Source organism: Physeter macrocephalus, chromosome 4 (assembly GCF_002837175.3).
Source record: "Physeter macrocephalus isolate SW-GA chromosome 4, ASM283717v5, whole genome shotgun sequence".
NCBI classification, from domain to species: Eukaryota; Metazoa; Chordata; class Mammalia; order Artiodactyla; family Physeteridae; genus Physeter; species Physeter macrocephalus.
In genome coordinates, this window is record NC_041217.1 from 75579241 (window position 1) to 75593456 (window position 14216).

The window sequence follows — 14216 nt, forward strand, 5'->3', positions numbered from 1 at the left end:
GCTGTGCAAAAGCTTTTAAGTTTCATTAGGTCCCATTTGTTTTTTTTTGTTTTTATTTGCATTTCTCTAGGAGATGGGTCCAAAAGGATCCTGCTGTGATTTATGCCATAGAGTGTTCTGCCTATGTTTTCCTCTAAGAGTTTGATAGTGTCTGGCCTTACATTTAGGTCTTTAACCCATTTTGAGTTTATTCTTGTGTGTGGTGTTAGGGATTGTTCTAATTTCATACTTTTACATGTAGCTGTCCAGTTTTCCCAGCACCACTTATTGAAGAGGCTGTCTTTTCTCCACTGTATATCCTTCCCTCCTTTATCAAAGATAAGGTGACCATATGTGTGTGGGTTTATCTCTGGGCTTTCTATCCTGTTCCATTGATCTATATTTCTGTTTTTGTGCCAGTACCATACTGTCTTGATTACTGTAGCCTTGTAGTATAGTCTGAAGTCAGGGAGCCTGATTCCTCCAGCTCCATTTTTCGTTCTCAAGATTGCTTTGGCTATTCGGGGTCTTTTGTGTTTCCATACAAATTGTGAAATTTTTTGTTCTCGTTCTGTAAAAAATGCCAGTGGTAGTTTGATAGGGATTGCATTGAATCTGTAGATTGCTTTCAGTAGTAGAGTCATTTTCACAATGTTGATTCTTCCAATCCAAGAACATGGTATATTTCTCCACCTATTTGTGTCATCTTTAATTTCTTTCATCAGTGTCTTATAGTTTTCTGCATACAAGTCTTTTGTCTCCTTAGGTTGGATGACAGAAATCTTTAAACAAAACTAAATGATTCCTTACTTTTATACTGTTTTTTCCCTGCTTTGGTTTACAATATTTTTTAGTAGGCAGAAAGCTTCACATATTTTCCATTTGATAAAAACATATTTTGCTATCTTATAAGTGACATTTATAAGCAAGGGATTTAAAAAAATTATAGCTAGATAAATCTTCCTAAAATATTATTTCAACTGAGTGCCCAGATTGGAAACAAACTGAGTTCAATTCCAGCTTTGCCACTTACTAGCTCTATGACTTTGGACAAAGTACTTAACTACTCTAAGTCTCATCTGAAAAATAAGGTTGATGATAATAATAAAAATACCTACTTCACTGGGTTGTTATGAGAATTAAATAAAAATTTAATGAATAAAGCAGCACTATCCAATAGAAATGCAAAGCAAGTCACAAATACGAGTGGCTATGTAATTTTAAATGTTCTAGTAAGCACATTAAAAAGGTAAAAAGAAATAAGTAACATCAATTTTAATAGCATATTTGACTTAATCCATATATCTAAAACATTATAAACTTAAAAATTATTAATGAGATTTTTACACTTTTTGTGTACTAAGTCTTTGAAATCCAATATGTATTTTATACTTGTGGCACACCTCAAACTAGACTAGCCACATTTCAAGTGTTCAATAGTTACAAAGGCTAGTGGCTACATTTTGGATAGCACGGGTATAAAGTATTAAAACAGTGTCTAACACATAGTATATGCTAAATAAATTTTACTTCTTAGTGTCATCATAATCCCCTTTTAGGAGTTGCCATGGATCAGTGTTTCTCAAATCATGTGCTCATAACACCAGCTAATATCTGGTGGTTCTAGGGCATGTCACTAAATAACACTGAAATACATAGTAAGAGAACTATTTCTTTTTAGCTTTCTATCTTTCTAACCATGTCAAGGAAAAAATGTCAGTTTGGTACTACAGTGCTCTGTTCTTTAAATTTTTAATTTTTAAATTGAGATCTAATTCATAGGCAATAAAATGTACCACTTTTAAGGATATCATTTGATGATTCTGACAAATGTATACAGTCATGTAACCATCTCCTTGATCAAGATATAGAACACTTCCAACACCTGAGTTAGGGCTTCTAAAAAATCAAGAAACTAAAAAAAAGCCTCAATAACAACAAGAGCCATGAAGTCAACCCCATGCCCTTGAATATATGAATATATGATGTCAAATTGCTTTCCAGAAAAGTTATGGATTTACACTTCTACTGGCAATAGTTGAGACTGCCTCACTGTACATTTATCTTGAGGAAATATTCAGAGATAGGATTGTTTATCAATATACAAGATGTTTACTGCAGTATTTATATCAAGCAAAAAATTGTAAACAATCTAAACGTCAAATGGTAATGGTTAAACAGAGATACATCCTTAAAATTGAAACTATAGAGCCATTAGGATCACTTTAAGTAATGTTAATAACATGGTAAAATGTTCTCAGTATAATTAAAAGTGGGCAAAACAAGTACAAAACCTTATAGACAATGTAATGTGATCCTTATTATGTCAAAAACAAACATACACACAAAACTCAAAAACCTTCAGGTAAAGAAAAAACACTAGGAGAAAATATACCAAAATATTAACAGTGGTTAGCTCTGAGTTGTGTGGTAGTATGAATGATTTTGACTTTTATATTTAATTTTTTTTATTACAATGAGCATGAATTACTTGAGGGGGAGCCTATTTTTCTTCATCTGTCTTTTCTAGTTAGAAAATAACTGAAAAATGAGACCATTAATTATTGTGTAGGCTTGTTAATGAGGGTTTATTTGAATCCAGTAGTGTTATAGAGAACCTACTATGTGTAGTCATTATTATTGGTTTGAAAGGGAATCTGGCAGTAAGAGGATTGTTGATCTAGGGTTACTTTTCCTCCTAGTCAAAAGTCTTAACTGACTGACAGCACTGGGGAAAACTAAAGAGCTCTCTTCATCCACAGTTCAGGCAGGGCTCAAGTAATGCTGGCAGCACTACTGACTAATACATTCACCTCACCTCCCTTTTCTACTCCACTTCTATCCTGTTTCTGAGAAAACAGAGGGATTTCTTCTATTGGGAGAACAATTCCATCCATACTGATCTGATTCTTGGCCTCTCAGCTCACACAGCTAACCTAACATGTCAACTGCTGCCAGCAAGGACCAGAACTCTTTAACACTGATTGACTTGTGAAGTGATAAAGCAAGCCAGCTCAAAACCCAAACCAAGATGCTCATTTATTTGCAAGGTACGATCATGTGTTTCAGAAACACAACAAGAATAATGACTCAGTAGGTGAATACATAATGGGTATAGTTTATTTATATATGTCTAGGAAACTTGCATTTTTATAATAACCCATATTCATTCTGAATATTTTAAGATAAATAATACTCCTCAATTCATATTAACTTGATCGCCAGGGTGATCCTGCTAAAATATAAGTCAGATGCCATAGTTCTACTCAAAACTCTACAATGCACACAGAAACTTGTACACAAATGTATATAGCAGCATTATTCATAATAGCCAAAAGGTGGAAATGACTCAAGTGTCCATCACTGACATATGGATAAACAAAATATGGTATTTCATTTCACACAATGAAATATTATTCACCCGTAGAAAGGAAAGAAGTATTGATCTAGGCTACAACATGGATGAAACTTGAAAACATTATACTAAGTAAAAGAAGCCACTCACAAAAGACTATATATTGTATGATTCCATTTATATGAAATTCCAGAACAGGGAAATCTATAGAGACAGAAAGTAGATTAGTGGTTGCTTAAGGCTGGGGGATTCTTTCTGAGGAGATGAAAATGTTCTAAAATTGACTGTGGCGGTAGTTGCACATATCTGCGAATATACCCAAAACCAATGAATTGTATACTTTAAAGGGGTGAATTGTATGGTATATGAATTTAACTTCAATAAAGCTGTTAAAAAACCCCCAATGTCCTACAATGCTCTCTAACTCATAGTGAAAACCAGTCCTCAAAATAGTCTACAAGGCCTTCCACTATCAGGTGCCTGATACTTCCCTGACTGCAACCCCAGACTCTTCAGTCTCCTTGAACACACTGCATGATCCTGCCTTAGGACACAGCACTGCTGTGCCTGAGATTCTCTTCCCTGCATCTGTTTTTGGCTCATTCCCTCACTTCCTCCAAGTCTTTGCTCAAATCTCTTCTTAATGAGGCCTTTTCTGATACCATATTGAGTAGTGTGACTGAACCCTACTGCCTCTATGCATTACTGATTTCCCTTCACCTTGCTCTGCTTTTTTCCCCCATAGAATTTATCATCTTCTGATTTACTATAAAATATACTTATTAAGTTATTGTTTATTTCTGTCTCTCTCTGCATTAAAATGTAAAGCTTCTTGAGGATTAGGATCTTTGCTTTTATTCACAGAGGTATTTCAATATTCAGTAAATATTTGCTGAAAGAGTGAATGAACTATTGACTTTATGCTCTTCTCATTTGTTCAATAAATGTTTATCTATTCTAGAACTCATAACTAGGGCAATATTACTTCTGACTGTTTCACAAAGACTTTGGTGAAAATATTTGTGGTGAGTAGAACAACCCAGGTCATATATAATTTCAGAAGTTGAAATTTGACTTATTCCCCACTACCTGAGGATCTATTAGGCCAGTATGACTAATGAGACAAATGAAGAGGGAAGTAGTAAGGGCCAGGGGGAAGTATATCCATAAGATGTGCAAATACTGACACAGGAGATGACAGTCTGCACACTGCAAACCTGCATGGACCCCAGAGACATAACAGACTAACTGCTTAGGGCAAGCACTTGCGTGTGTTCAGGTCATTGCTGAATCTATTTACCTAGATCCTTTTTCAGGGCAGGTTCTCTGCTTTGAAAAAAAGGCATGAAAATTATGCCTGTAAAGAGGTCCCTGTGATCAGTTACTATCTTTTATTTCTTTGATTTCATTATGTATAAAAGGAGAAGGGAAAGCAATACAAAATTCATATTAAACTTCATATGGCTATGGAGAGAGAAGAAAATATTGACTACCTCTCTTCATTCAGAAGGCAGTTTTATTAAGAATGTTGCTAAGGAGATAATTAGTTTCTGCAAAGTTCCTTAGTGTCTTAGCAGCAAACACACACCATCTATTTTAAATAGTGTTTAAAGCTAAACAAAGATAATTACAATTACACATCATCAGAGCAGGTCCTATAGAAACAACTCATATAACTACAAAAGGCCTGTAGAACTCTGTTTCACTGTGATCAGTGCTTGAAGCACTGAACAATATTGTCACAAAAGAACTATTTTAAGAAATAAGGTACTTGAGAGAGCAGCTGAAAGTAGAACTCTAAATGGCAAGTTGAATTTCAGATTCAACTAATGTATATTTCCTTTTAAAATCTAAGGGATATTTTAAGTAGAACAAAAAAGAAATAAAAAATGTTAGAATTTTCAATGCTTTCACAGAGAATGGCAACCGCATTTAACATGGAATAATAGTCCTTTATTCTTAAAAATAAAGCAGATATTTTATAATTAAAAAAAAACTCTAAGTGACATTTATCTTCAGGTACCTTCTGGCTTAAAACTTAGCTTATACACAGGCCCTATTCTCTCACCAAAAGTTACTTTCATTTCTGGAAATAAGTCAGGAGGGAAGGAAAGAATTCCTTTTTATTTTTTGGTTTTGTTTAAAACTAAGATTTTGTTTCAATTCACAGTGAAGGCAATCTCAATGTATTTTAGAAACAGAAGGCATCCCAGGATGAAGGCTGTTCAAATTGCTACATGTGAGGTTCATGTGATTTTCTAGGATGCAAGAGACGAGTTTTGACCCATCTACCTATTACATTAAGTATCTTGCTCCAAATCATAAACTAGTAAGTGGTAGTGCTGGGATCTGACTGAAAAATAAATCTGTCATAATCTCAGATTTTATTTAATACATCAGGGAAATCAAGTGACCTGTATCACAGAAATATCTTGCAAGAGGCATTTCCCACTCTGGAAGGATAGTAGCTTCTATATCAGCATATAACACTCTGAACTACAAGATATGATTTCTTTTTTCTTTTTTTTTTTTCAGTTGCACCGCAGGGCTTGCGGGATCTTAGTTCCCCAACCAGGGATTGAACCCGAGCCATAGCAGTGAAAGCGCGGAGTCCTAACCACTAGACCGCCAGGGAATTCCCAAGAAATGATTTCTTTTCTGCTTATTACAATGCTCACCAATCCAGATCTTTGTGGGGCATATCATACTTTACATAATTCCAAGTACAAAAAGAGGGCACGGAGCTTCCCTGGTGGTGCAGTGGTTAAGAATCCACCTGCCAATGCAGGGGACACAGGTTTGAGCCCTGGTCCAGGAAGATCCCATATGACGTGGAGCAACTAAGCCTACGAGCCACAACAACTGAACCTGCATGCCACAACTACTGAAGCCCGCGTGCCTAGAGACTGTGCTCTGTAACAAGAGAAGTCACCGCAATGAGAAGCCTGCGCACCGCAACTAAGAGTAGCCCCCACTCGCTGCAACTAGAGAAAGCCTGCGCACAGCAGCGAAGACTCAATGCAGCCAAAAATAAATAAATAAAATAAATTTAAAAAGAAAAAGAAAAGCTTAAAAAGAGGGCACTCATCATGGCACATCTAAAAGTATACTGTTTCCTGGTTGTCATAGTCTCGGACACAGGTTTGAGCCCTGGTCCAGGAAGATCCCATATGACGTGGAGCAACTAAGCCTACGAGCCACAACAACTGAACCTGCATGCCACAACTACTGAAGCCCGCGTGCCTAGAGACTGTGCTCTGTAACAAGAGAAGTCACCGCAATGAGAAGCCTGCGCACCGCAACTAAGAGTAGCCCCCACTCGCTGCAACTAGAGAAAGCCTGCGCACAGCAGCGAAGACTCAATGCAGCCAAAAATAAATAAATAAAATAAATTTAAAAAGAAAAAGAAAAGCTTAAAAAGAGGGCACTCATCATGGCACATCTAAAAGTATACTGTTTCCTGGTTGTCATAGTCTCTCAAAATAATATTTCTGTACGGTAGAGTTTTGAGGTTAAGGCTGTGTCTTTGTCACTTATTCCTTTGGACTTTTAAGAAATAATCCATGTATTACATAGGAAATTGCACAGACTCCCACAAAAATTAAACCCTAACAATTCACAGAAACAAATTGCTCACAGCAATTCTCCCCCCAAATTTTATTGCTGCTCACAGCAGCCCTACTATATCCAGGTATAAAACTGAGTTTTAAAAAATATTAACCTTCCCATTTACTGAGAGTCTGGGATTTCAATATGTATTAAGAGTTGTGAACTCTTAATTACTTAACAGTCTAGTAATACCCAAGGTAATCCACATTCATCATGAAAATTGAGCCTTTCCTCTAAAAGCTGAAACTGTTGCTTTCAATTACTTAAGCCTTTACAATAACTGGACTCTGAAATACAAATTGCACTATCTTCCTACTGATAGTGAAAAATTTCACTATTTACTTATTGCTGGAGGCTATATATTTATGAAAGTAAATTTTAAAAACCAGATTTTGGAACATTTATGTATCGCAAACATTAAATTTTTTCCAGGTTGGTAATTACCATAGCAACACCCTCTTCCTAAAAATTTCATTGATCGGGGACCAGTGAACAATCCCATTCAAGATTTTATTGACCCTTCTATTGCTTAAGGATATCTGCTCAAATGTAATTTAGTGTACTGCTTAGCATATTGTTAGGTCAGACAAAGAAATACTGAGCTGGCTAGTTGGAAGAATCTAGTATAAAGCTTTTACAAAGCTGCCTTATTTTTTTTTTCCTGCCTTTCTTAATTTTACATTAAAGATTATTTTCTCAGGACCTGGGAAACTAATTTAAGGAAAAACCTAGATGTTTAGGTTCCCCCCCCATTTTTAATAGTAAAGTGCAGTTTTATTCACAGTACTATTAATTAGCCAAACACATCTGAAAATATATGCACTTTTATCTGTATGTAATATGACTAAATTACAAAGAAATATATAAAAATCTTTGCCAATCTATCTTTCCATCTAAATCCAAAGTATTTTCAAAATTGAGATACAGATGTTTAGTTTTAAACGTCTAATGTTTCAAGTTAAAGAGAAAATGCTATAGTTCTTAAGTATGGGCCATGGGGCTACAAATACTCAATGGGAAATATTAACTCTCAGAAAGATCATTTAAAAGTCAATTAGTCTTTCTGAATTCTGATATTAAAGCCTATTTAAAAGCAGATAATTATATATACATTCATGAGAGAACTCATTTAGATTAAGAAAATAGAATCCATTATGGCTATCTAGTAATAAAACATTTTGAACACTAAATTATTAAATATTATTTAGAGAACAATACAGTGGCAGGCATTCAAGTAATACTTATGAAGGAAATGCATAGTGATTAAAAGCATGGACTCTGGCTTTGAGTCGTGGCTCTATCTCTTAGTAGCCATGTTTACTTGGGCAAGTTATTTAATCTCTCTGCCTCAGTTTCCATATACAGAGTGGAGATAATAATAGTACATACCTTATATGAGGATTAAATGACTTAATATATGTAAAGTACTTAGTAAAGTGCCTAGCACATAGTAGATGCTCAATAAATATTTATTATGATTATTTTTATTAGAAGCAGCAGGAACAAAGGGAGAAACTTGTATAAAATAGTTGTGATAGTATTGTGTCACTCTGTGCTCAAAATTATTCAATGGTACCCCACAGACTACTGAATTAGGTACAAAATCCTCAGTCTGACATTTTAGGATGCATGGTTAAGCTTACAAATACTACCTAAGAGTTTTCAAATTAGAGTAAACTTCACACAATGTCACTACCATTTTAAACTTTCCAAGATCATAACCATACTATACTTCGATTTCTGAAATCAAGGCCAACTAGATAAGGTGAAATTAAATAAAACACAGAAATGCTGGATAAAAAATGCATACATACTTTAAAATGAATAGCTTAACCTCTTAAGAAATTAAGGGAAATCTCCAAGAGTCATCACAAAAAGGGAAACAAAATTTAGGGTGATAAGTATAAACCAATGCTTGCGACTACCCAATAGGTATATGCCAATGTTCATAATATGCCAATGTTCATAAACAAGGGCACTGTATTTTAACAGCCGCAGAGGGTCAGGAGACAGGGCTTAGGCCTCAGTAAGAAAGGGAATTAGAATTAAGACTCTTGCGTAATGTAGAGGCCCTCACTGAAAAGAGAGAATAGAAAAACAAAAATCTTCTATCTGCACAGGAAGATCACAAGGAAACTTGAAAATAAACCAGTATAAGCTCTGCATGGTTCAGGAACCCTTCAGTATAGAAATTAACATTAAAAAAAGTTCTGAACTGATAATACTCTTTGGGTACCTGGCCTAAATGAAAGATAAACTATGCAGAAGAGATATATCTTTAGCTTAGGCTCCTCATGAGTCCTGTGAGTCTTCTTTAAGATAACTCGTAATACAAAATTACATGCAGAAATGAGCCATCATGAGCTAATGTCAGCAGACACAACAGCAGAATTAGACCTCAAGTACTTCAGATTATAGAATTAATGTAGTTAAAGAAAAATTTGAAAAGGACTTGAAAACATGAGAAGAGAAGAAATTAATGAAAAATCAGGCAAATTTGAAAAAGAAGCAAATAGAAATTACAGGCATAAAAATATTACCTTTGAAATTAAAAACTGAATGGACAAATTAAACACAGATTATACATAGCTGAAGAGAGAATTACTGAACTGAAATACTAATGTGAAAAAAATTACACAGAAGGCAGCACAGAGAGATAACAGGTGGATAATATAAATAAGAGGTTGAGACATGAAAAATAGATAAATGCCTAACATATAGCTCCCAGGAGTTCCAGAAGGAGAGAACAGAATAATTGGGGAAAAAATGTAATATTCAAAGAAATAACGACTGGAAAATTTCCAGAAATTATGCCAAACATGTATTTTCATACTAAGTAACATAAAAATAAATCCCCATTTAGATACATAATACTGAAACAAGAACACTGAAGACAAAAAGATAATCTTAAAAAGAGCCAGAGAAGAAAATATTACCTACAGATGAAAAACAATTGTATCGAGAGTAGACTTCATTAAGAAGTCTACTAAGAAGCAACAATTGAAAATAGTATTCCCTTGTTTTCTTTTTGTGGGGGGGCTACACGGTACTGGCATGCGGGATCTTAGCTCCCCAGGGATCGAACCCACGACCCCCTGCAGTGGAAGCATGGAGTCTTAACCACTGGACTGCCAGGGAAGTACCAGTATTCCACTGTCTTCTGATTTCTAAGTGCTGAAAAAAACTATCAACCTGAAATTCTAAACTTAGCTAAACTAAGATATTTTTAGACAAAAACATCAAGTTGACCAGAACCTGAAAGAAATATTAAAAGAGGTTCTTTAGTAAGAAGAATACTGGATCAGAAAGAAGGGCCAGGATGAAGAGGGGGGAGAGGCAAATATGTAGGTAAATCTTAACATATATTGACTATTGAAAATAATGATTCATTTGGGGATTATAAAAACAAAGTGGAACCAATATTTGGACAATGATAGCTTGTAAGTTGGGAGGAAGGTGATTAGAGATTCTTCTAAGGATCTGTTTGTGAGAAAGGTAGAAATAGATTAATTTTAACCACTGTTTCTTCATTCATTCAACAATTATCTTTTACGGACAGGTAAAACTAATCTATAATAACAGAAGTCATAATAGTTATTATTTTGTGTGGAGTTTTGCAAAGGAGGGGACATGAGGAATAAGGGAGGCTTCTAGAGATACTGGTAACATTCTATTATTTGATTTGTGTGGTGGTTACATAGATGTATCACTTTGTGCTATTTCATTGCTTATCATTTGTATACTTTTCTGTATGTAATGAAGTATGTACATGTAATATTTCTGTAAAATTTATAAAAGGAAACTACTGCACAGTTTACACCAAAATAAAATTTTGATAGATTATAAATATATAACTTTAAATACAAGTCCTAAAAATAATGGAAAAAATAGAGGTTAGGGGCTTCCCTGGTGGCGCAGTGGTTGAGAGTCCGCCTGCGGATGCAGGGGACACGGGTTCGTGCCCCGGTCCGGGAAGATCCCACATGCTGCGAAGCGGCTAGGCCCGTGAGCCATGGCCACTGAGCCTGCGCGTCCGGAGCCTGTGCTCCGCAATGGGAGAGGCCACAACAGTGAGAGGCCCGCGTACCGCAAAAAAGCAAAAAACAAAAAACAAAACAAAACAAAAAATAGAGGTTAGTATTTATATAATCTTGGCTGGGAAAGAACTTTCTAAGCATGACATCAAAGGCAGAAATCACTGGTAACTTTGACTACATAAAAGTAAAAAAAAGAAAAGTTTTATACAACAAAACATTGTGAATAATATAAAACAAAAATATCAAATAGAGGAAAATATATTTTGCAAATATATATTAGAAAAATGGTCAATATCCTTAATTATACAGATATAATTCTTGCAAAGAATATGAACTGGCAATTCACAAACAGAAATATATAAATGGCTAGTGAGTTCTGGAAATTGACAAAGAGGTTAACTAATCTGCCTAAATTCACAAAAATAGTAAGAGGGAAATATTCAAATCCAGCCAATCTTACCTTTCAATTAATATTTGTTTAATGAATGAATGATTATATATTTAAGACTATAAGATGTTTTTATCATAGACTACAAAATGCAGGTTATAAAACAGAATGTACAATGAAGCAAATAATAATACAAAGTGAAAAAGTACACAAACACCTCTAATGCCTCCCTGTGTATCTATGTATACATGGCTCAGCATGGATCTCTCAGGGTCCCCAATCATTAAATTCAATTATCATGCCATCGGTCTCTAGTTTCCTCCTCATCCTCTGTCTTTCCTACTCTTAGTTTCCAAATTAATCTTCCTAAAATACTATGACCTTCTTGTAATTCTACTGCTTAAAACTTTCAATTATTCCTCATTTTCTACACAAAGTAGAAAAAAATTCCTCAGCATGGAATTCAAGACCTTCTACAATTATGGCATTCAATCAAACCTTTTCACTTATTACACACATTCCAGCTAATTGACTACCTGCTGTTCTTTTTCTGTGTATGTTGCCTATAGCTTTCTGTAACTTGTTCATGTGGTTAAATCTGCCTAGAATGTACTCTCCCTCCATATGTCCATTTTTTATCCAAGACTCAGGTTATACACTATCTTTTCCATGAAACATTTGCTAGTTTCTCTTAGCCACTCTGAGAATCCACGGCTCTTTTACCTCTCTCTCCAGGCACTTATTTTCTTATTTTTTATGTTCTATCTTTCCTAATAGACAATGACTTACTTGAGGCAGGATCTTTATCTTCTTCATCTTTGTAATTTTCTTACTAAATATTTACTGAATGAATGTACTTAATAAACAAAACAGAAAAACTCACAGAATTCAATAGTATTATGTTTGGGTATCTTTAAAATACCAGTCTGTTCCTTGAACATAGGAAACAAAACTGTTAACAGCGAAGGTTGGTCATTAATCTCCAGGTCTTTGACCGAATTAAGTGATTTATGAACTTAATAGAGTATACATCCTTCATCTCACACAAACTCTAAATTATTCTATGAACTGATGCATTTTGGTCTACAGCAGTTTGGTCAGCACTGACCTTACTTTTCCTACATAAAGGGAATTTAAGCCTTCCTCTCTGGGAAAGGGGAAAGAGTTATAGGACTGAATGTTCTCCCTTACCTTTTCGTGTTATGCACAGTGGTTCCCCCTAGGACAATCCTCACTCCAGGAGTGGTACGGTTCAGGTTATAAACTGTTAGAGCCTCTTCATAGGTGGCTCCTCCAATTATAAACACAATGATATCCTGAGGTCTGCAATAATGAAGGAAGTTAATATCATAGGATAAGGGGGAAAAAAGGCAAAATTTGCTGTTACTATCATATACACAGTTTTAATTTCTGAATCTTTCTTTTTTTGGTAAAGGAAGCAGATTAAAGCAGAATAGAATAAAAGGTTTAAAAAAAGTTTTAATTATCTGAAATTGGCAGGAAACAGAGCAGGAAATGCTGAATAGTGATTTGCTTTCTGTTTATGAGCGGATGTCATAATTTCTGTGCTGTGGATTTCAGAATAGCACAATAGTGTTTGCTGGAACCAAATGTAGGATATTCTTTTATATTCAAGAGGCTGAAGAGTACTTCACTGTGATATGGTATCAATATAGCAGTAATTTATGCTTGTACTACACATCTCCTTTCACGTATAAGCCCTTCATCAAATACTTAGTACAGTGTCATTACAATGGCCTCTGTCCAAGGACCTCAAAGTATTTTGGAAAGTACTGGTATATTTGGATGTCCCCATAACATGGGAACAGAAAACATTTAGTATTTTGAGTGCAAAAAAAGAATGGGATACATAAATTAATGGCACTTCTAGAAATCCACCTCTTCTTAAAATCTTTGTTCCTCAATCCTTTGATAAACCAAGAAAAAGAAACCATGGAAACAAACAAAAAACCCGTGGGTGTAGTTTTGATATTGGACATGCTGACGCATCAGCTCAGTCACTAGCCTCATTTAGGTTGCACTGTGTAGTTTTACGGTGTTTCAATCTTTATCAAAATAGCTTTATAACAAAAGTGAGTGGTCCTCCTATTAGATCCTTCTGAAGATATGAACAAGATCACATTATTTTCAAAACTGTTAAAGTTTGCCTTGTTTTTCTTTTCTCATGCCACCAAGAGAAGATAAAATTACTTAATCTTAGTAGGCAAATAATTTTGTTAAATCACTTACTGGCCATTATTTAAAATGACACCAAGCAGAAGCAACCATTTTGGAGGTTATAGCACAAAACTAAATAGAAATATCTTTAGTCAAAGGATGTACATGCTTATGTATAAATCAGGGAAAAAAAAACAACAACCAACCCTACATTTCCTTTCTGTTTGTCTCTCTGTCTCTTTCTAAAACATCTTGAAGGAATCACTAACTGAGAGAGTATTTGTTCTTGTGGGACTTCATGAAAACAGAATCAGATGTTGTGGCTATTTAAAAATGTTCTGGTGCAGCCACTATGGAAAACAGTATTGAGGTTCCTCAAAAAACTAAAAATAGAGTTGCCATATGATACACCAACCCCACTCCTGGGCATATATCCGGACAAAACTATAATTCAAAAAGATACATGCACCCCTATGTTCACGGCAGCATTATTCACAATAGCCAAGACATGGAAACAACCTAAATGTCCACTGACAGATGAATGGATAAAGAAGATGTGGTACATATATACAATGGAATACTATTCAGCCATAAAAATGAATGAACTAATGCCACTTGCTGCAACATGGATGGACCTAGAGATTATCACTTACTAAGTGAAGTAAGTCAG

The 14216-nt window shown here is 35.0% G+C and overlaps 1 protein-coding gene across 5 annotated transcripts in view; it reads right to left on the reverse strand.

Moving 5' to 3' along the window:
• The window catches only part of VPS45 (vacuolar protein sorting 45 homolog), a 69095-nt gene that overhangs the window by 14775 nt on the left and 40104 nt on the right, over positions 1 to 14216 (reverse strand). For 4 of the 5 annotated variants that reach the window (XM_055084353.1, XM_007109689.4, XM_055084352.1 and 1 more), the window contains exon 14: positions 12560 to 12691. In XM_055084353.1, the coding sequence (XP_054940328.1) occupies positions 12560 to 12691 (132 nt within the window). Of the gene's footprint in view, positions 1 to 8427; positions 10424 to 12559; positions 12692 to 14216 lie in introns of those variants that run through there. The other variant, XM_007109688.4, reaches the window with a different exon arrangement.